The following is a 22673-nucleotide window of genomic DNA, read 5'->3' as shown; positions in this document are numbered from 1 at the left end:
TTAATTGCCATTGATTGCTTTTGTTCAGGGGGCCTTTACAAGGCTTGTTAAAGTGCTGTTAGGGTTTGATTCCTGCAGTACAAAGTCTTGAGAAGTGGATGATCGTTGAGGTTAAAGACTCCCTGCAGCTGCACAACAACATTAAATACCCACAGGATAAATCTGAGGGATGTGAGATAATTCTCAGTAAAGCAAAGCAGAAGAAAACATCCCATGTAATCTCTCCGTTATCCTGTTCAACCATATCCAAATATTCAAATGAAACAACCTAGGAAGGGAGAATCATACACACTTTTTTTGGCCACTTGCAGACAGCAGAAACAAGCTGGAAAGACAATGCTACTTGATGAACTTATAACCAAAATTATACTGAGTACGCCAGTGGTGTCGGACCATCATGAAGCCTTTAGCAGTGGGTTGTTGTTCACACATTGGGCTGACCCGGAGCAACATTATCATTTGGAGTCCATTTACCTTCATTTAATCTGTTTTACCCAGCTAGTTGCTATTTGCCAGTCTGTTGACTGGGTGTGGCGTTTTTGGTCAGAATGAAGATGATGCAGATGAGAACGGTGACATTGAAACAAAAGCGAAACGCTGAGGGCCCTAAAACCAAAGCAATGAGTTAAAAGACACCTAAAATGCTCCGTAGAGCTGAAAGGAGCAGCACAATCCGTGATAATTCGCTGTGGGTTTGTTATAAGTGACACCTTTCACATTACAAATAGTCATTGAATCCATCGTTAAAATACAGTATGTCAAAAGCCCAAAAGGTTGTGGTTTATATGTTCATTGACATGACAAATTGTGCAGTTTTGTACAATAGTATGACACCATTTAGGCTAGATTGTCATGGTGTGTACATTCAAGTGAGAAGCACGGCCTAAATGGCGTCTAATACATAATTTAAGCTGGCAGTAGCTCCGTCCATAGGGAGTTGAGTTGGGAATCGGACGGTCGTTGGTTCAAGTCCAGTGTATGGAGGGTGCCACTTCACCTCCTGGGCGCTACCAAGTGCCCTTGAGCAAGGCACTGTTAAAAATTAAATTTCAAGCAGTGCATTATGGTCAGCCAGAATAAGCGTCATTTGTCTGTAGTCTACTCTGTTCTGCCTTTTCTGTGCAAAAATCAAACCAAGTGTGGATTCAGCTAATCACAGACTATTCAATTCATGTTCATTCAGCACTTAATTACCTTTTTAGTTATTTAATTTAGCTTTGGGTGAGGTCACTGCTCGGATATACTGAAGCCAGCATCTGTTTATTGGACAGATTCTTGGGTTATTTTTTTGCACACATTGCACATGTTCTTTGTACTGTACTGTGTAATCAATATCAGTCAGTGATAAGAATTTTCCCTTCATTTTAAACACTCTACAACTCGATTTATTTACAAACCAGTACATTTTGCATGGTTTTTATGGTTGATATTCAATACTGATGGTAGTTGACTTTAGTCCTCTTCATCCCTCTGTATATTGAACCTCGCTTGCATTGGACACTAATCCTCATGTCTCACGTTATAACAGTGTCACAATTCCCATGCACTCAGTTATCAGACCCACTCACCTTGAAACAAAGCTTTGGGTCTAATCTTTAAAACCTTCCTCCGCAGTTTGTTTTAATTACTGTTCAGGGGTCATATCAGCGGGGTTAAGCCAAGTGGATCAGGACTGTCATCAATATGCCTGGGCAGGTGCCCCAGAGTGGGCTGTACCATGTACTGATTCCTTTCTATCAAAAGTAGCACTGCTGCCAGCAAGGGCAGTACACCTAATCCTAGACAAAACCAAACACATTCAAACACCCGACATCTGTGATTGAATATGAAGCTCGTGGACAATGTCTGGCAGCACGGAGTTGAGACCTACTGTATGTATGTGGTTTAGGGTTTTAACAGTACTGAAGACACTAGAGAGCTCAGCACCTTTGCGGTTAAGACGGTCTCCTAACTCTGCACCGACAGCAGTACTTGTGCACCACCCAGTGTTGATGAGAAGAGTCACATGTTGACTAAAGGAGATATACTGTACATACACAGTGTATATATATATATATACACACACTGTTTTCCTCTTTTTTCTCTCTCTATACTGTATTCATTTTGCTAAAAACCCGCTGCTGGAAATTTCAATTTCCTTGCTGGAGTCATCCCAAAAGGATAAATAAAGAGAAATCTAAGTCTATATCAGAGCCTCATCGACAGTGGGAGATGGACAGATAGATAGATAGATAGATAATTTGTCTACTGTACAACTTTCTTATTGGCTATATTAGCCTTCATACATAACCTGGACTCTGGTCATAACATCCACATATTATAACCTATTCCCTGTTACATAGTGTTCTTATTCAGTCAGTCAGTTTATGGGTTATTATGTTTCTATTTAATAGTCATAGTTAATATTTTATCATGATCTACTGCACTGTTCAATCCCTGCATTGTTCACTTTTGCACTATTACCATTACACCCAGTCTACCATAATACCTTACCTTATCATGGTCATTTCTGAGATTGATTTGTATTTTTATTCTTATGTGTGCGTAATATATGTGTGTGTATACTGTATGTGTTTATTGCGTTATGGTTGTCTTCCTACTGGATGCCCTAAATGTCCTTTGGGATAAATAAAGTATTTATCTCACTATCAAGATAGGTAGATAGATGGATAGATGGATAGATAGATAGATAGATAGATAGATAGACACACACTCCGCTACATTTAGGGATGATATTGCAGAAAACACACTGTTGGCCAAGGACCTGTATCTGCATCCTGATGGAAGTGGTGTGAAGCAGGGGTAGAGGGGATGACCGGGGTCATGTGTGCATGCTTTAAGATTGGGGGCTTTGCTGTTGAGGTCTGATAGGTGGGGGGGTGGGAAGGCCAGTTATTTTTGATGCAATCTGGGTGATGCGAGTGAGTTAGTTTCCGTTGGTGGTAGTTTACATGTTGAAAAAGTAGGGGGAACAGTAGAGAACGGATAAGAGTATGCTCTTGTACAGCAGTAGTAGTAGTAGTAGAAACATATCGTAGGTTACTTTCAAGAATGGCATGTTAGAGCTACATTAATTATAAACCTAAAACTCATTGTTTTTGCTTAATGGCGTAACATCACTTTCATCAGTGTTGCTTCCAGACACAACAAGCAGCAAACCCAATGTGCACGACCGGCCCAGCACCCGACAGGCAGCGGAAGACCAGAAACTCCCACGTTCTGGTTCGGTAAAACGTCAAAATGAGTCTGGTGGCTTTGATAAAGCAGTGAAAATATTCCAAATATGGTGTACACTTAATCTCATATAGACTTGTTTAAGGTGGCTAAAATGTTGTAGATACTGTAGATGATACTCCGACTATGGAGAAGTACCTCATAAAACACCACTTTAAAAAATCCAAACTATTCCTTTAAAAAAGGAGAGTAAATATTGGACCAAAAACAATGCTAATGTTGCTCCGTGTCTGCTGGAAGTGCAAAAATTACAGTTTGCTTATATATTGCACTTCATACGATGATAATATGTCAATGTGCCCATATAATCCTACTGTCAATACAAAAGGAAGTAACCCACTGAGTGGCAGTTTTAAAATGTTTATTAAAAAATAAAATAGAAAAAAATATATTTACATAAAAATGTCCAAAAAACAACCAAAAAAAACCCAACAACAACCAAAAGGCTGGGCAGTGGCTCCCTCTGGCCACGGGTAGCTCGGTGTCCATTTAGAGGGCCACTGCTCACATGAATGAGCCAGAAGAAAGAGGGGCTGCCACTTTTTTTTCAAAACAGCGGCCGCCAGCTTAAAATCCCTCATTGTATTGCAATACTAGGGGATATTATTACATTGCATCTACGTGTACTTGTGTCGCCAAAATCTCAGCGGTCCTAGACTCTCTCTGTTGCTTCCTTTTACATCAGGGGAGAAATGAAAGCAATGTGGCAGAGGGTGAGTGAGCCGCTTTAGACCGCTGAGATGCACATAGATTTGAATCCATTCAGACTTCCTAGATCCTGCATGTCAAGTCATTGCTGTGAAAATGCAGGCAACTCTGACCCAGTCAAAAACCTCCCATTAACAATTGCATTTTCAGCCTTTCATCGATGCTGGTTCTGATCTCTAAAAGCCGACATGACAGGGATGCAGCTTGCATTTTGGAATCTGCATCCACCTAGTTATCCAATTTATATCAGGCCAGGACGGCATGTACCGAAGCATTTCATGCGCCAACGTGATCACCTCCCTACGGATGGAAATAATCCGTAGCGAAAAACAGGGTGAAAAGTGACACAGACTGTGGAGGCCATAACAATTTTTTTTGTGGGTCAAATCATTAAAACGTGAAAGAAATTTCTCTAGCTGGAGGTGATAATTAGCTCATGATCTGCACTGCCTGTGAGACAAGGGGTCGAAACAGAACCCCTTCATCTGAGATTGAATTGATGCCAGGTGCAGTCTTGACTGAGGGATCAGAGTTGCGATGGTTTAAAAGAAAAAGGAAACTTAAATAGTGTAACGGTACTTAACGGAGTCTCAGTAAAAAGGTAGAGAATTGTTGGTGGACACTGCGATCCTTCTGAAGTGCACCCTGCAGAGTGCAAGTCGCTCTCTGAGTGCACTTGGCTCGTGAACCGCCGGGCGTCGGATTAAAAACCTGTGAAGGCGAGGCGTGAGTCTCGATACCTCCCCACACACGTTGCACTGTCACACACTACACAGACCCCACCATTGACACTAACATCCCCCATTCCTCACATTGGACTGATACATGTAGAAAACTAGACCTTGAAACATATCGGGACCTTCATACAAATACAAGGGGTGGGGGTGGGGGTGGGGGTGGTGGGGGCGGACTTGTAGTTCACATGAGTTGGCTCGCGAGTCTTGAAAGTCATTAACATTACTTCAGTCCAACAAGCAGTGTTTGTCATTCCAAAAAAAAAAAAAAAAAAAAAAAAAAAAAATACAACAAACAAAAACAACAGAAAGACATGAGTTGACACAATAATTTGAATAATCCACTTGCATAGTAATAACACCCGCGTGTGTAGTGTTGTGGTTGAGGCACAGCCATCGACAGTCCCGCCTGCGAGTGTGTGCGTTTGTGACACAGTGTGCTCGCGGAAAACGACCTACACACACACACACACACACACACACACACACTCCAAGTAAACACAAAGAAAGGCATTGCAAACAATTAGCGGAAGTACCTGGCAATCAAATACACACGAGATTCCTGAATGGAATCAAAATATAATTCCCTTTCACTAGGGTCCGTGGTTCAGGAGGACCCCCCCCCCCCCCCCCCCCCCCCCCCCCCCCCCCCCCCCCCCCTCCCCCCACACACACACACACACTTCCCTCCTTTTCCTTTGTCCAGGACCATAAAAGGAGAAAACCTTATCGCTGAGCATCTTAGTGTTGGTCTACACTGATTTTCAGCTTCGGGCAAGAGTTGACCTCAGCCCCGGGATCAGGTTTCCATGACGGCGTCCTAGACACACTGAGGATTTCTCTATACCTGGAATCAGTGGCTTCCGGCCCTCTCGCCCTAATCTTGATCTTCAAATTCAAGTCAAAATATACGCAGTTGCCTTCTTAGCCCAACCTTCCTACTCCATGTAATAAAAAGAGATGAGCACAAAAAAATGAAAACACTATATGTCTAGAAGGACAGGCCCGTAAGACCAACATCCTGCACTGACTGGAGGCTTTTCTTTTAAAATCTCCTCCAGTGGAGAGAAAACGAGCAGGCCACTACCAGCCTTCCCCAGACCGACACAATATGGCAACAGTACCGTCCCGTAGCAGGGACACACACATACAGAGACCTACACACGACACGCAATCTCGAGGTGGCACTGCTAAAACTCAATCTGCTCGGGAGCTACCTCTTCTAGGTCCGAGCAGAATTACATCCTGTTTCTCAGGATGTCCCAGGGTGCAACTTCCATTCCTCCACTTCCCTCCATGACGTCTTAAGACTAACTGGACTGAGGGCTAAAACTTCCAGGAGGAATTTCATGCTAACCTCGCCCATTATCACGGGACAGATGAAGAAAAATGGAAGGAATCTCAAGACAAGAACCCCGTACCCCTTTCTGGTCCTGGTTCTCTTTCTCAAACAGACCACCACAAGTAAAGAGGGAACATTGGAAGAGAAGGAGAGGGGAGGGGGGGCGGCTGCTTTTCAACTGGGGTCCATCTCAACCTGATAACAGACTGGCGCACACACTCCCACACACACACACCGAAACAACAACAACGGAGGAACACACACACACACACACACATACCAGAGATGCTGCCTGGGGAAAGGTTTTGTAAACAAAATTTTTAAAACTCTACAAAAATAAAACAACTGTATAAAAATGCCTTTACATATACACACACACAAATTAAATAACCATTTACCTTAGTTTCAAAAAAAGAAAATTAACATTATTGCACAAAATGAAACCATTTGTTTTTAAGTGTATAAACTGTATATATATATATATATATATATATATATATATATATATATAAAAAAAATAAAAAATACAATGACACTGATCCACAGCCAGCTTGGCTGCAATGGTCAACACGAGGTCAAGTGAACTTGGAAGTGGCCGCGCCGCCAAGTCAAACGAAGATAAACGGGGACAGACCGAGAAATACTGAAATTAACATAATACTGAAAAAAAATAAAAAATAAATGAACACAAGTCATGCAGTAATGAAAAGGTAGAGATAGCAGGAAGAAGATGCCGAGCGGAGGGCTGTTGCTCGGTGTGGCGGCAGCCCCGGAGTAAAAACTGCTGGTCTCTGGTCCTCGGTCTGCCTGTCCGTCCTCCGAGACGAGCCAAGGGCCAGAGGGGAGAGGGAGCAAACGTGGGGGAGAGGGGGGGGGGGGGGGGGGGGGGGGGGGGTTCTATCTGCTGAGGCTAACCGGTAGGCTGTCCCTCTTTCTGCGTCGCCACGTGTTGCGGTGATACTGTGTGTGCGTGTGCGTGTGGGTGTGTGTGTGTCCGCGGTTAGCCAGGACAGGGTTGCTGACCAGCGGCGGGTTGTGCAAGCCCTTCACGTTGAACTTGGCTCCGTTCTGGAGAGGGGTGGAAAGAATACAGAGAGAGAAGACGTATAATTAGACTTCCAACCACTTTACTGATGATGCACCAAGAAGGAAAATTAACCAACACAGCAAAAAAAAAAAGAAAAAGAAAAAAAAAGGCCAGGCTAGAAGTTTCCTTCTGCTTTCAGTGTGAATGTCAAGCAAAGCTAACTTCTCATCTAACTCTTTGCATCAAAGGGAATATGCCAAAAAGTTGACTTTGAAATACTACTGTTGGTTTCTAAAGCCCTGAATGGTTTAAGGCCCAAAAAGATATTTCTGATATTCTGCTACGTTATGGACCTCAGACCTCTCGGGTGACCTGGGACAGGTCTGCTTTCTGTCCCAGAGTCAGATCTAAACAAGGGGAAGCAGTGATCAGTTTTTTTATGCTCCACACATCTGGAACAAACTCCCAGAAAGCTGCAGGTCTGCTGCAAATCTGTTCTGTTAAACCAAGGCTGGAGACCTTTCTTTTTAATGCTAATTTCATTAGGTAATTGTTCATTTCTTACACATAATGCGACCTATATTCTTCCAATTCATAGAAGTCTTATTTTAGCTTTTTCATATTCTCTTACTGTTCTTTAATGTTTTATGTAAAGCAAAGAAAAAGCTGCCTTTCCTAAGCATCTTTCCCCCAAAAAGTATTCCTTTAATAAGCCAGTAGGCTGTGAGAAGTAAAAAGGACCTGTTTATGACATTCCTCATAGCAACAGGTACACATCAGGTGTTGGATTATCAGGCCAGGTTAGAGGCATCCGGCGCCTACCTTGTGTGTGTGGCTGGAGTGGGGGCTCGGCAGAGGCTGGGGGCTGGAGGGGGCAGGGGCATGAGCATGGGCTGGGGGGGGCATGTGGAAGAAGGGGGGGAGCCCGGTGTCTATACACACCTGTCTGCCAGGTATGGAGCGCATTGCTAGACCACAGGGCAGTGGGACACAAGCCTGGAGGACAAAAAGGGACAAGTAAGTAAGTAAGTATCAGGAAATGATGCTGTCTTACAAAAACACCCTTGCTCGTAGAAGTAGTTGGTCTGATATTCTATTTATAGCCCCTTAAATCCTGATCCAAATGTTAACCATCACTTAATTTCCAGACATTATCCAAGCCGCAGTGTGATCCCGAAAGCCGCGTGCCTACCTGTGAGCCTGGAGGCAAGAGGAGATGGTGTCCTCCCATGCAAGGCTTGCCGGTGCCCATGCTGAGGCCTGGTGGCAAAGCCAGGCCCAGATGAGGGAAGGAAAGAGGCGGGTATTGTGGCAGGGCAGGTGGAGGGGCGTGACACGGCAGCGTTGAATCAGAGTCCTGGCAAATGACACATAGAGGAAAAAAAAACAATGAGCAAGGTGGAGGATGACACTTGTATTTACTGCATGTGTCCATCTATATACTACAATAAAATTAGATGCATATTGGGTGTGCATCAATGTGCAAATTAGATGGTTTGGAGAGAATAAAATAGGATACGCTTCATGTAGTTGTACCAAGTGGGTGGCAGCATTACTCTATTATGTTGGATGTCAAATGCATAAGCCCAAACTGCAGCTGTGTCAGGTAATGTATCATTCACAGAGGTGAACCTGGGTAGAGGTCTGCAGCAATCATGGGCGTTTCATGCCAGTTAGCGTTGACTGCATTTCACGCTGTCCACATTCAACGGAGTAGCCGTTATGTTAACTGACTCCTAAGGCAAACGGCACATACAGTGCTTTAACAGCGTGCGCTTCATCTGCATGTGTGTATTCATTTTCTTACGTTGTCTGATCCAGACAGGGAGGAGACCGAGGAGGCTGAAGAGTGCTGCTGGGGGCTGGAGATGGACATGGGGGAGTCGGCGCTGTGGGGCGACACCGAGTCCCTTTGCTGCTCCTCTGATCCGACGCCACCCCCACCAAGCGTGCAAGGCTCCTGCTCCGACACCGGCTCCTTGGGAGGTGAAACTGTACAACGACCTACATATATTATATATAATATATGATATACAGTACAGTTAGAGGTCTGCAGAAACTAAGACCTCATACCGTCTTAGTCTGGAGACTTTATCACGATGAGCACAAGCAGTTACTTATATATAACTGTAGAACTGTATATTAAAGTCAGAGGAACTGTACCTCTGTTGTCAGTTCGCGCCAGATCCCTGCCCCCCCACTTCTTAATGATCCATTCCCTGTAGTCGATCACTTCCTGGGTCAACCTAATGATCCTGCCCAGGGTGCTGCAGGAAAGAGAGAGAGAGACAGGGTTTAAAAGAGCAACACTTTTAACCAGGAGATCTTTGGTGCGGTGAGGTGGATTGAATACTAACCTTTCAGAGTCTTTGTTGGGATACGACTGTGCGAGCGGGGACACGGCATGACTCAGGACAGTGTAGGCATAGTCAAACACCTGCTTGACATTCATGGCCCCATAGGAGCCCCTCCCCACATCATTACCTACAGGGAGTAAAGACAGACACGGCAATACAATAGTAAATATTAAAAGGGTAAAGAGTAATAAGATGGGCCCAAACTCTACATGTTTCCCTTGCTGTGGAATATTACATGCTCATACTTTGAGATTTGCAATTTCTGTTAGCACCACAACCTTATATATGGAAATAGATGTTTTTTATAGCTCCTGGTGAAAAACAGTTTAGTCTGTGTTGCTTTCTAGCCCAATTACTCCACATCCCACTGCTGTATGCCTCTTGAAACTACCACCAGATGTCATCAAAATAAGACTTTTTCAAGTCCTACAGATATGTGACTTTAGGCTCACATTTGCCATGTTTTACTGTTTAAAATGATATGTCCAGCATCATCTCTAGGATTGGGGCTTGTCTGTTGGACATTTGCGGAGGTTTTTGTTGTCAACCACCCCCACCCCCGCCCATACACACCTGGGAGCAGTGGGTCCTCTATGCAGAGCATGGATGGTCTGCATCCATTTATCATGGCCTTCATGATCTCCTCTTTGGCTATGTATGCGCCTCCATTTTTGATGCGGATCCCTGTTTTCAAGTAGTTGAAATGGCGGCCGTACAACTCAAAGAACTCAATCAGCAAAATGCCCAAGTTCTCATTGGGGTTTCGGGCATCGATCCGAGGATGGAGCTGTAAAACAAGTATTACTATGCATTAGTCAAGATTATCATTGTCCAACACTGGGCACTTCCAATATGAATCCTCTTATTCATTTCTTATTATTATCAGCCCCATATTATAAAAAGTAAGATTTCCATGTATTTTTTTTATTATAAAAAAAAGGGCTTGAGGTGCTATGAAAATACTTTGAAAATATCAATATGCTCAATCCACAGACAAATGCACACAGCCTGAGTGTGTGTGAGTGTGTGGGATATATATACTTAAACGTCTTTTAGTAATACCAAAATACAAGTTTGAGCCTGAAAATGAGCACGATATGGGACCTTTAAGACACACCATGGCTAACTTACTAGAATACTGCTACTGTTGTCATTATTAGCACTGCTACTACCTCTGAAATGGGGCCCAATGTGCACTGCTACCACATCCTGCACTAGGGCTACGTTCTGCTCATATTCAACATAGGTTTCCTTTTGGGGTGTGTATCTGCATCTCATCGTACCTGTAGGAAGCTGATGACCATGAGGATGAGGCTGTAAGAGCTGATTCCCCCGGTAAAGACTTCGTTTAGATCTCTCTGCAGCAGGAACTGCTTAAGCACGAAGATCAGGTAAGGCAGCACTGGATACATCTGAGAGCGGAAGAAGAGACAGGTGTGAGAAGGGTCGATTAGTTAGGTTTCCGCGGTAACTGTGACTAATGCGTGCTGTGCCAAACCAGTGGAAAACCCGTGCTGAAGCCACGGTTACTACTGAAGCCACAGTGGTTCAATCTTGGTTTTATTAAAGCTGCAAGAGGTCAAATTTGAAAACAACGGCTCTCCCACCTTAAAGTTGTGGCAGTTGACTAACCAGCATTTTTTATCAATGCTATGTATGTGTATGCTGCTTCCTAGAGCCTGTGACTTGATAATGTGCTGAAATCCCAGAAGGCCTGGGAATGGAATTACAAATATGTCCCGTTTCCAATTGAAAAGGAAGCATAACCTCCTTGCAAATTGTGTGTGCATATCTGTGCCAGTGGAGCAGCAGGACTTGGTTTGACTGTTCAAATATGCTTTTAAGAAGTGAGAACAAGACTGGGCGCTACGCTGCTCCAGGGGGCCGGCACGGGAATCTGACATACAGTACGAGGATTGGCCCGGACGTGACCTTTTCCCCGGGATCTGGTCTCCCCCACGCATTCATCATCCAACGTTAACTATCCCTGGATTGATGCTAAGTGTGGTTGTCAACGGCCGGCTTTCAAGCTCCGACACGTTTCCCCAGAGACCCAGAATACAAAAATCAAAAAAACAACAATAAGAGGGGGAAAAGTCACACCCTGACAGCTCGCTGGAACATCAGCACCTGGAATTCCTCTCCTTCATTAGCTACTACAACCTTGACTTAAGCAGGAAGAGATCCACCTTGGGCAGGAATGTTGTCCGAGCCATGGGGTACATTTCACCTCTGCTGAGTATATTCGGCAACGTGGTTTTTAGCAACACACAGACTCGGTTTGATTTAAGAGGACATTATACTGAGCAGAGTTGCTGGGGTCCGTTCCAGCTCCACTTTGGAAATGAGATGTGCCGATGCAGGCTTTAAACTGCCAGCTTGCGTGATTCACAGAGGGAATATCCAAAGTTCTGTATTCAGACCTCACTGTAAAACAGTAATTATGTGACTCCTCCGGTGGTTTTTATTTAAATATGTCTACGTAACCTTCTACGGCTCTCCTCCTCCATATCTAAGTATTGCTTGCATTGCGGCCAGATTTCATTCATTTAAAACTTCTATTTCAATTCAATTTTATTTATACTATCATTTCATAACAAGAGTTATCTCGAGACACTTTACAGATAGAGTAGGTCTAGACCACATAATTTTCAAGGACCCAACAGTTCTAGTAGTTCCCTCCAGAGAAGGCAACCGTGTGATTCACAATCTCCATTTGGTTTTAAAACGCAGCAGCAAAAGATGCACATGGATTTCTGTGCATCATTTGATGCCGTCTGGTCTGATTCGACGACTCACTGAATTAATACTAAGTTACTATTTTATGTGTGAGCTGTACATCCTGACAGCGGTAGGACCAAGGCGATACGTTCATCTCACCTTAACATAATCTTTAATTAAGCTTGCCGCCCTGACTCCCGTCTCCACATTGAAACTGATGTCCACCTTCACCTCGGTTTCCTGGTCTGTCAGCTTGATGATTGGCACCTGAAGGGAGAAAAAAAAAGTGAGTATTAGCAAACATTACTGTCAAGTCATCAGCTCAGTGGAGGGGGGGATGAATCCAAAAATGAAACCTCAGCCATTAACTACTTATTATTACTAACTACTATCATGTCATTTAAGATGACATGCCTGAGGCGGACTGCCTGTTTGTGAGCACACCCCACAGGACGATAGTGCATGCTACAAGACTGAGTAAGCCCCGCCCACTCTGCCGGCGATTTGATTTCGTAGCTCGGTCAGTAAACCTGCACGTTTGCATGAACCAATCACAAACTGGCTTATCTACCTGCCGCGCTATTGGCGGGTTTAACACAATGACGATAGAGAAGGGACCAAGCAGCTTCTCGATGACATTCAACAAAGCGGCCACCGAAGCTCTGCAACCCGTTGATGCCGCTGTCGCTTCTACGTCACCCGGATTGTTGCTCTGATTGGTTGAAGGACTGTCCGATTGGGTACGGAATCATACTCCCCAGACCAGACTCCCCAGTTCAACTCTCAATGTCAGCTCTTTTGAGCTTGGCTTGGTCTGGGGATAGCCAGACTAGGATGCTACCAAGCCACTGTGGAACTTTAGCCATAAAGACTTCCACCAGAGCGGGTTTCCACATTAAATGGCTTTGCGGCACAAGATGCATTTTTATCTGCTGAAAATTGTATTTGAACTCCAAAACACTAACGAAGAACTACAACAGAACAGCCAAAAGTACACAGGCTGAGGCAGAGTTGATGATGCCCAGTTTTAATTTTAGGTAGACTTAGAGCTGACAAAGCCATCGCTGCTTTGTAATATTATAGTGGGCATAAGCAATACACTGTATATTTATAGTGTAACAGGAAAATTAAACACACAACTGGCAGTGTGCACCCCCTATGAAGCAAACAGATGGAAGGCACTAATTGGACGGTTTCCTCCCCCCCCATATTTCATGGATAAGAGAGCCAAAGCTTTTACATCAAACTGAGCACTTCAAGTCCCCAAAAACTTTTCTAGGAATGTAATAAGTTTGGCCAAATTTTCATTTGGCTAGGTTTGTTGCAATTGGTTACCCATTTACTGGGACTGTAATATTCTCTTATGATGAATTGAACCTTTAGAAAACTAGCAGACCATTTTATGTGCCAAATCATTAATCATGGCATCAGTGTACATGGATTTGTAAATTGTCCTTTTATCAAATACGTGTGATAAAATGTGTCAACGTGGGTTTGACGGATATCTGTTGCTGCAAACCAGTGTGGCTTTCTTTAGGGACTCAGTGTGAACCCAGAATCCTGTTCCTGGTTACTTACTGTAGCCTTGTCCAGCACTTTGATGGAGAAAGGTTCTGCCACGTTGTGCTTGCGAAGAGCTTGTTCCAGTTCTTGCAGCGGCGGGCGCTCCCACTTCCCAAACACAACCAGGTCGATGTCACTGAAGACAAAAAAAACAGGCAGAATGTTAAAATGCCGCCAGCAAAACGTATCAGTCATAAAACAGTTTGAGCGGTTTTCTTAAATACGAAGGTCTTACCTTGTTGGAAGGTACAGCCCTGTGCTGAAGCTGCCAAATATTTGGACCTGAAAAAGCAATGTTGAGGAAAAATATGATAACATTAATGAAAAATAGTATTGTATATTATAGTACAACAGCTCATTTGTCTTGAGGATTTACAAATCCAACTTTGCTAACTAAAAGGAACTGGGTATTTCCGCGTGCCACTTCAGGGACAGTTAATGCTGACAAGCGGAGTAAGCTGCCAAATTAAGTAAACAAAAGCTAGAGAAAAATGCAGTGTTTGGGGGCTGCAAGTGAAAGCTCTCCAAAGAAAGCAGAGTAGAGTTCTTTCCCTGTCCGTCTGGTAAATACGACAAGGCAATGGCCCAAAGACAGGCCCGGGATTAATAGGTCAAAATGAAAAGGGAGGTTGGTGCAAATCGGGGGCTTGATCTATTTACCTGACAACTGGGCTCACAGTGGAAGAGGGGGAAGACTGGCAGCCAACAAATCACAACTGCGCGGGTTTTGTATGATTAAGTAAAGAGAGAGGGCATTATATCAACCCTACGTCGCAGCGCTACTCAACGAGCTGCAAGATCCTCCAGCACTATTTCTGCACACAGAAAGTGAGTGCACCTCAAAAATATGACTGAGCACATTGTTTTAAACTTTGTTTTATTATAATTTTAAAAGTAATATTATTACATTGATTAAATTACTTTTTGTAACTGCGACTCTGGGGCCTGGTCTGTTCTCTACGGAAACATCATTTAGCATCATGATAACGTACTTGCTGCTTAGCTTATAAATAAAACAACACATACACAAATAGAAAAATGTCAGAATACAGTGTTGGTCAGGTGTCAGATTTGCAGGACTTCCCACAAATGTGTCACAACAACTTACTATATATGATTATAGCCGCTCAATTTTACATTTTTAAAGAAATATTAATACCAGTACCAGTAGAGACTCCGGGAAGTTATTGCTCCTGACCAAGAAATAGTCTGGTACATAATGTCACATTGTCGTCTATTCAATTTGTTTTTTGTACGGTTTAAACACATGAGACACCACTCGTTCATTAGTGGCTTTAAAAAGGCACTGGTGGCCGGATGTTCGTACGTTTGGACCACACCAGGCTAGCCGTTTAACCTGTTTCCAGTTTTTGTGCTAAGCTAAGTTAGCCGGCTACTGTAAAAAACACCGCCTCACCTTTAAAAAAAATGTTCAAACACATTATGACAACAAACCATTCGTCTGTGTACCAATAATTCCTCCTCAAAGACTGGACTGCATGATTTAAGAGAGTGCTCTTTACGACATTAAGAATCTGAAAGGGGGAAATCCATCAAATTACAACTTAAACAGTGTGTGTGTGTGTGTCTTACATCTGCAGAGGGCCACAGCTCCTTGATGATCCTCTCTATCCGATCCACCACCTCCTTCCTCATAGCGGCTTCCTCCGGCCGTGGAGACATGAAGTTGTAGAAGTCCATCACCTCCTCGTGGAGTCTTGACAGAGACGAGGATGACAGATAAAGGTTATTCTCACCGCTGTGTCATCATGCCACACACAGACCCGTATGAAAGAAGGAACCGTAGATAATGTGAAATCTCCCTTCTGCTTTCAAGTATTTCATGTTTCTTGTGCAGAATTCTACAACAAACCATCAAATGAGGATATCTTCTAAAACACTGACTTACATACACACCATTTTTGGCTGACATTTTGGAATTTAAAAAACACTCTCCAGATGGCCCACGGTATGCTTCCTTCTTATCACGGTGTTGGTTAAACGCAATTAATCCTGGGCCGGGGAAGCAAAGCAACCGCATAGTCTGTTTGACTAAAGAAATACCATGCAGTTCTGTTTTGTTAGCTTTTACTTTACTTCAGACCAGATGACCAACGAGTACAAGGTGCGGAGCAATACACCGGTTCCATCTTGGTTCTGATGCTGTACTTGTTTAACGGATCAAGTATCAACCAGAGACAACCAATCCACATTGACCCTGGGGCCTAGGCTAGTTTATTTTTTTATTTGTGTCGACTGGTTTCCTTTTTGAAAAGGCTTCTATGATCTCAAGCCTGTAAATGTATTGAAATCACACAGAGAAAAATAATGAACAAGACTTTCTGGCTATTGAAAACTCTACTCCTCAAATCTTTGCAATCAGGGGAATCAGAAACAAACGCTGTAATTAACATTAAAAAATAAAAATATTTTCCAAGAAAAGTCCATACGCTCCAAAAAGTTAATTGTGTCATCCAAACACAGTAAAGAGAGTGGTTCCCCATTGGGGACTCCCAATCTGGGAGTCAAGATGGCACCGGCCAACAGTAAAACAATACCTTTTAATATGAAAATGATGAATAAATAACTATTCAGTTGTGTGTCTTTTTCTGGAATTATTGTCTCCAAAAAGACAGTCAGTTCCCGGCGGGATTACAAAGCTTCCGGAAGGCCTACAGTCGCACAGGAGCCTTCTTCGGAAAGAACCAGGTGTTAAACAATCAGGAATGTGACCTGGTCGACTCGGTTGGTCGAGCAGGCGCACATATACAGAGGGGTTTATGCCTCGATGCAGAGGTAGTGGGTTCGAGTCCAACCTCTGACAATTTCCTAAATGTTTTTTCCCCCCTCACTCTTCCTTTTCTCACATAGTTGTTCTTCCATTTAAAGGGTGGAAAAGCCCCCCCCTTCAAAAAAAAGAAGAACAATCAGGAAGATGCTAGTTTGAAGCATTGTGGCAATATTGAAAATCCTAAGTATCGTGATTTATTTGCTCAAATGTTTCGTAACCATTTGTCACCTCAATATTTTATATTCATATAGTAACGCTGACGACATTGTTTTTGTTGAAGAAGGAATAAAAAAAATCGCAATACTCAATACTATGGAATCACAATACTCCTAGAACTGCAATAAATCACAATATAAATTAATATATCGGGTAATATATCGTCCCAGCCCTAGAAGATACTGAGTGTAGTTTGCGGTTTTATACGGCATTGTTGGCCCCAGATGGTTTAATCTTAGTAACTGTTAATTAAAAAGGGGAAATCCATAAATAAACAAATGACATTGCGCATTGACAAAATTTTAAATATCTCTTTATATTTACTTTTCTGTGGTATTGTTATTTTAAAATCACAACTATATGAAACCGTGAGGTTGTGAAAGAGAAAAAGAAAAGGAGACTTTGAACCCTATTAGTTTTCTAATTTTACTTCCTCGTCAAGAAACGGGTACAACAACACCAACGAGGAGATTTTAAGAAACATTTGACGAGGGTTTAGTAAAACACTAAAGGTCTTATCAGCCGGAGTATGTCTGATGTCTCTGGCTTCATTGTTATTGCAGATATGGATTTTTTTTTTTTACAACAGAGGAACACATAATGTAAAGATTTCTGACCAGTCAAACACCTCTGCAAGGGGAACCCTGTTCAACCCGGTGGTTGTTCTAGGAATGCATGCCATGATGTCAGTGTGAAATACAGAACCGGCAAAATCAATTACCAAAGCCCTGGAGGAAATGCATTCAGCCCATGTGCCCACTGTTTGGTAAAAACTCTGCCAGCATGCCAGTGCATATCTATGCCAATTGTCCACCCCTGACATAGGCATGGTTATTGTTAGCCCCCCACCCCCACCGTCAAAACAAAAACTGCCATCCCGGACAAACTAGTCAAACATCACCTCTTCAACAACTTTAGAGCCCAGTGTTCAAGTAATCAATGGTGTTCACAGGTGCAGTCTAAGACCACACTACCACAGTGATCAATTAAGTTAATCATCCCAATATCAGTGCAGCATAACTACAAGTATTAGTATTTTCAATTTGAAGTGCCAATGTCTCTATGTGGGACTTCAGAGGGTCCCTCTGAAGGAAAACTACTGCAAGACGTATCCGTGCACAAGCCAAAAACGTTATCACATAAAGAAATATCAATCAACAACTTACATTTTCAGTTAATTTAGGATTTGGGTTAGTAGGAATCTAAGCATCAAGCATGTGGAAGTGCTGCCATGACAAACACAGATTCCTTTTACAGAAAATTCCCAGATGGGTGCAACCAGCCATTACAAATATCACACGGTCCTGCAACACATGTGGAAGTTCTTTAGTCAATTCTTATAGATAAAGGCTTCTGCCAGAGCAAAATAACTCCAGTTATAATGTAAAAGAATCGCATTATATTTCAGTCACACAGCTCTCACTATAAAATGTAGGTGTCATGCCTTTTTATACAACCCCCACAAATCATAACAGCAACAGAATAAAAGTTAGATTACACTAAAAATATAGTCCACTTAATCTGTATTCACAAACATTATTACTTTGGAAGATTTTGGCAATGGTACTTACAGTGTATGTACATTAAGTCCCACCCATATCTGTTATTTCACCCTGAAGGAAAAAGAGGGCTAACTGTGACTACACCCAGAATTACTTCGGTATAAAGGAATTTATCAAGATATGAACACAATTAAGTCAAGAAGACGCGCATAACCAAGCAAACAGTTTAACTTCACTTTTATTCCGTTTAATGCAGTGGAAACGACTAAAACATACAATACTAAGGCTCCTCTTGTAAACCCAATGTTCCGTTGTACTCTCACTCTAAGCAGACTGATTAAAAAGGAACTTTTATGATCGAGCAATTCATAAAAGTTTGATTTCCCGGAGATGAATCAACAGCTAGCTAGGTTAATTTCACCCAACATACAACATTGCACACGTTAAGTGTTATCCAACCCCGTTAGCTAGCTAAGACTTGGCCAGGTTGAAGTATTTTATAATTATTTCAGTTAAGAGTTTAAGCTCTACTTCGTAATTTGGCATAATTCTGACGGGAAAAGGTGTATTCGTTTTGTTTTTAAATTGCTAGTTTCCTAACTTTAATGTGGAGACCAGAAGGGAGCACCGTGAGCTAACGTTAAGTTAGCTAGGCTCATCAGGCTAACAAACACTAAAAAGGACATAACCAGGCAAAACCTTAATAAATTACCCGTTGAAAAAAACACTTCTAAATCAAGTTCCCACAATGGACGTCTTTTAATCGTTATTGACAATGGTTTGTGTGGCATATTTGTATTTTTTAGTGACCCAGTTCAAACTCCAGCAGACAAAATCAGAGCACTTCCGGTCATGTTGTAACCAACGATCGCTATCTGTCGGTGGCTTGTAGTTAGCTATCCAGCAAACAGCCCAACTCCAGTTTAAACTGCATTACTGGGTATACTGTCGTAGATCGCGGTAACTGGGTTGAAAATAGCTATATGACGTTCTAAAATTACCACAATATTAGGCACACATGATTGCGCAAGATGTACCAATGTCTTGTAACCATTAACGTTAAAACAAACAGTTAATGTTAACGTTAGTTAGCCTTTTAGTAATAGTGTTCACTCACCCGTGGACCCCAGGGTTGTACTTCCTTGTCTTCCAGGGTGTCCAAGTGCTCGCATAATTGCCATTAGTGCAGTTTGAAAGCAAGTAGTTCATCCCATAAGTGCTTGCTTTGTTGTCACTTTTCCTTCGGGCTGGATGGTGATTGTATGTGTGATTTACAGATGCAGTGGGGTGAACCTGATGGCGCCTCACGTAAACCTGCTGTAAATTAAAAGCCGGGTGCTCCTGTAACGTTAGATGTGGGTGGTAGAGGTTGACATTATTGTCCATGCCGTCCCTCACGGTAAAAAACAGACGGGCACCCCCGACGTTTTTATTAATGTTGCTTGTTACATTGCTTCCCATAGTCCTCTCAAGTGAGCAGCTGGAAGGGGGGCTGTCCGCCCCGGATTCCTGTGACGAAGACGAAGAGACAGATCCCGTCTTCTGGGGCAGGGGTCTGCCCTTACCTGGTTCAGCGGCGTGGGCCGTGGCGAAGGAGTTACACACGTTCCCGTTGGACAGCGCTATCCCCAGCGAGGAAATCGCAGCGCCGTTAATAGTAGTAGTGCCGTTCATGATGCTGTGATGGCTGCTGCTTAAACTGGCAGGAACGTTACCGGTGCTGCTGCAAATGCTCTTGCTCGATGCCACCGCGGTCGCCACATTTTTTAAAACGTCCAACGCAGCATAATTCACACACTGGTTGTAGTTTTGATTGTGAAGCTGGTGCTGAGCGGAGAGTGTCCGTACTCCCTGAGAGGTCTCCCAGACGTGCATCCATAAGGCGTTCGCAGGTCCTTTCTGTTCGGGCTGAATCCAAGCTACCCTCGGATCCATTCAACTTCTTTCTCCGGTAACCCCTCTACAAGTATCACTAGCGAGCCCGTTGTGAATCTGCGCCACTACCTGGGCCGTTCAAATGTCGCTGCACTGTCCGGTGTTGCGAAGAAGAGAAGTCTTTAAACATTAAACCGAATTAGGACCATAGATAAAGTAGCCCCTAGTACCGCTAGCTGGGGAAAAAAACGCTAACCGTTTCCTACGGGAATTCAATATGGCGTATTCTATCTCTTCAAATCCATGCGCATGCGCTGTACGAGGGGTTTCTTTAACGACGACTGCGCCCCCCCCATCCGCCCACTTCTTCATCACGCCGGCCGTTTGATGAATTGCACTATATACATATATATATTATTTCAATTCAATACATATTTAATTAAACAGAAAGTAATGGACTCCACGGTTATCGTCAGTATATAAATAGCCTGCATTATATCTTCATCCATGGGTGGGGGAACGGGACTGTGGGTTCATAGGTCATCCCCTATCTATATGAGGCAGTGGCTGAATCCTGCAGGAATGTCTCAGATAGCAAATATTGGCAGATAAGATACATATGCAAAGCTGAGGATTATATGGACATTAATAGTTTGGGATTCAAAGGGAATCTGTCTGTCCTTGTATACCAGACAGGGATCAACAACTTCACGTTTCTCTGTTTAGAAAAGCTCTGACATAAAATTACCCACTGTAAACATATAAAAATCCTATTTTGAATGTCTAAAAATTCTATTGAAATATAAAAAAAAACATCCCTCTTCTACAAAATGTACTTTAAATAAACATTAACCAAAGAGGGAGACCACATTGTGTTGTCAGCTGGCATCTGAAATACAGCTGGGGCCCATAATAACAACCTCTGGCCCCTTGAAATGCTGCTCACATACATTGGAAGAGCAGAAAACCACATTCCACAGGGTAACACACAGAGGGGTTTACACTCAAATGGAGCATTTCAGATGTACTCAGCAACCTGTGATTCAAAATTGCTCATGGGGTAGTAGATGGTGCTGATTATCCCAGACTCTGTATCCCAACCCTGCCCCAGTAACAACAATCTCCCAGCCCATTAAGGGCTCGGATAGAGCGGAGGCAGACTGGATAAGGCATAACCAGCACCTTCTGGGATGTGTATGCATGTAAAGGAGAGGATGAGGGTCTTGCATAATGCCCGCCCCCCAACCACTGCTACTCACGTGCAGCATGTGACAGAGTCAAGGAAAACCCCCCAGGGCAAACTATGTGCCAGCTAGGATATGCAGCCCTCTGCATGACACTCATACACACAGCTGCTCACTCCCACTGTATGCCTGTAGTAATCTAAGCCCTTCTTTCTATCTTCCACCGTGTGAAACACCAGATTGAATAGGTTTATTTCTCTCATTTCTCATGTCACACTCTCGGCTAAAGCGAAATGGCAACACTGACTGTGTGCCAGTGTGCGTGTGTGTGATTTCAAGGCTGGTTTGTCTCATTGTCAGCTTTTATGGGATTACCACATCGGTGACAACTGGACCACAGCTTATAGATGTCTAAAACACACACACACGCGCGCGCGCGACTGGAACAGACAACAGTATGCTCTCAGGCACAACAGTCACGGCAGATAATATTAAGGAAACAGCCAGTAGTCTGAGACGGCATGCAGCTTGAATAATAATGAGGCCACAGCACTTCCACGGTTATATCAGCAGCTATTCAACATCTCTACACAGGCACATGTTGCCTGTGGCGTTTTCTACAGGATAACAAGGACAGAGGTATAATGGGCCCAGTGAATATCACCCAACTGCGCAGCTGCAGCTGCTGCGGGGTCAGTACTGTATCATCTATCGGCAAAGAGAAAACGCTTCTTTAATGTTAACATCACCACACCGCCTGCAGGCAATTGCTGAGGGTTTACGTTTGTGTTAATGCATTGATTTATTTTTGCATATTAGACTTTCACAAATTTTAAACCAGCCAGTCATGTGTGTTATGTTATTTTATGTTAACTAGAGCATAATTGTGGTTCACTCCTATTGGTGGATTTGGAAACCGAGGGGGAGGATCCTTACTAAATTTGATCAATCAAAACACATTGGGGAGGCAAAAGCCAAAGATAAAGATCAAAAGAAATTATTATTGTACGGTAATTTGACTAAGTTCTGTAATGGGTAATATTGATCTAAATATTTTATTACATTATTAAATAAATTGACCTACTCTCGTGCATGGCCAGAATAGTTAGCTCGGATCAGCTGATAGTTTCCTGTGGTCTAGGTCCTGAAAAAAATTGCAAAATAAAATTCATTATCTTCTAGAGCTTACATTTGGTGTTTGAAAGACATCATTTTAATTCTCAAAACCTTATGAACACACCTACGTGACAGCAGCCATAAAAAAGGAAAGAATCACAATGCTGTAATTGAAGAAGTGTTCACGTGAAAGCAGCTAGCAGGGGTGAAAGCAGGGGTGAAAGCAGGGGTGGCAGTAGCTCAGTCCATAGGGAGTTGGGTTGGGAACCGGAGGGTCACTGGTTCAAATCCCTGTATGGACCC

The 22673-nt window shown here is 43.1% G+C and overlaps 1 protein-coding gene across 2 annotated transcripts; it reads right to left on the bottom strand.

Moving 5' to 3' along the window:
- Positions 1–5723: 5723 nt before the first annotated feature.
- tent4a (terminal nucleotidyltransferase 4A) lies at positions 5724–20381 on the bottom strand. 2 transcript variants are annotated; one of them, XM_034891930.1, is made up of 13 exons: positions 19313–20381; positions 15280–15403; positions 13922–13968; positions 13702–13822; positions 12283–12390; positions 10686–10814; positions 9976–10189; positions 9403–9529; positions 9209–9312; positions 8853–9037; positions 8238–8402; positions 7868–8041; positions 5724–7086 (listed from the first exon to the last, which is right to left on the bottom strand). In XM_034891930.1, the coding sequence occupies exons 1-13, from the start codon at positions 20128–20130 to the stop codon at positions 6916–6918; spliced, it is 2487 nt and encodes an 828-aa protein (XP_034747821.1). In that variant the 5' UTR covers positions 20131–20381; the 3' UTR covers positions 5724–6915. The 2 variants fall into 2 exon arrangements, with proteins under 2 accessions (XP_034747821.1, XP_034747822.1); XM_034891931.1 differs by having other exon boundaries at positions 7988–8041.
- Positions 20382–22673: the final 2292 nt, after the last annotated feature.

This window comes from Etheostoma cragini, chromosome 14 (genome assembly GCF_013103735.1).
Source record: "Etheostoma cragini isolate CJK2018 chromosome 14, CSU_Ecrag_1.0, whole genome shotgun sequence".
Classification (NCBI taxonomy): Eukaryota; Metazoa; Chordata; class Actinopteri; order Perciformes; family Percidae; genus Etheostoma; species Etheostoma cragini.
Note: the sequence above shows the minus strand (reverse complement) of the source record. Positions and strands in the feature narration are given on the sequence as shown.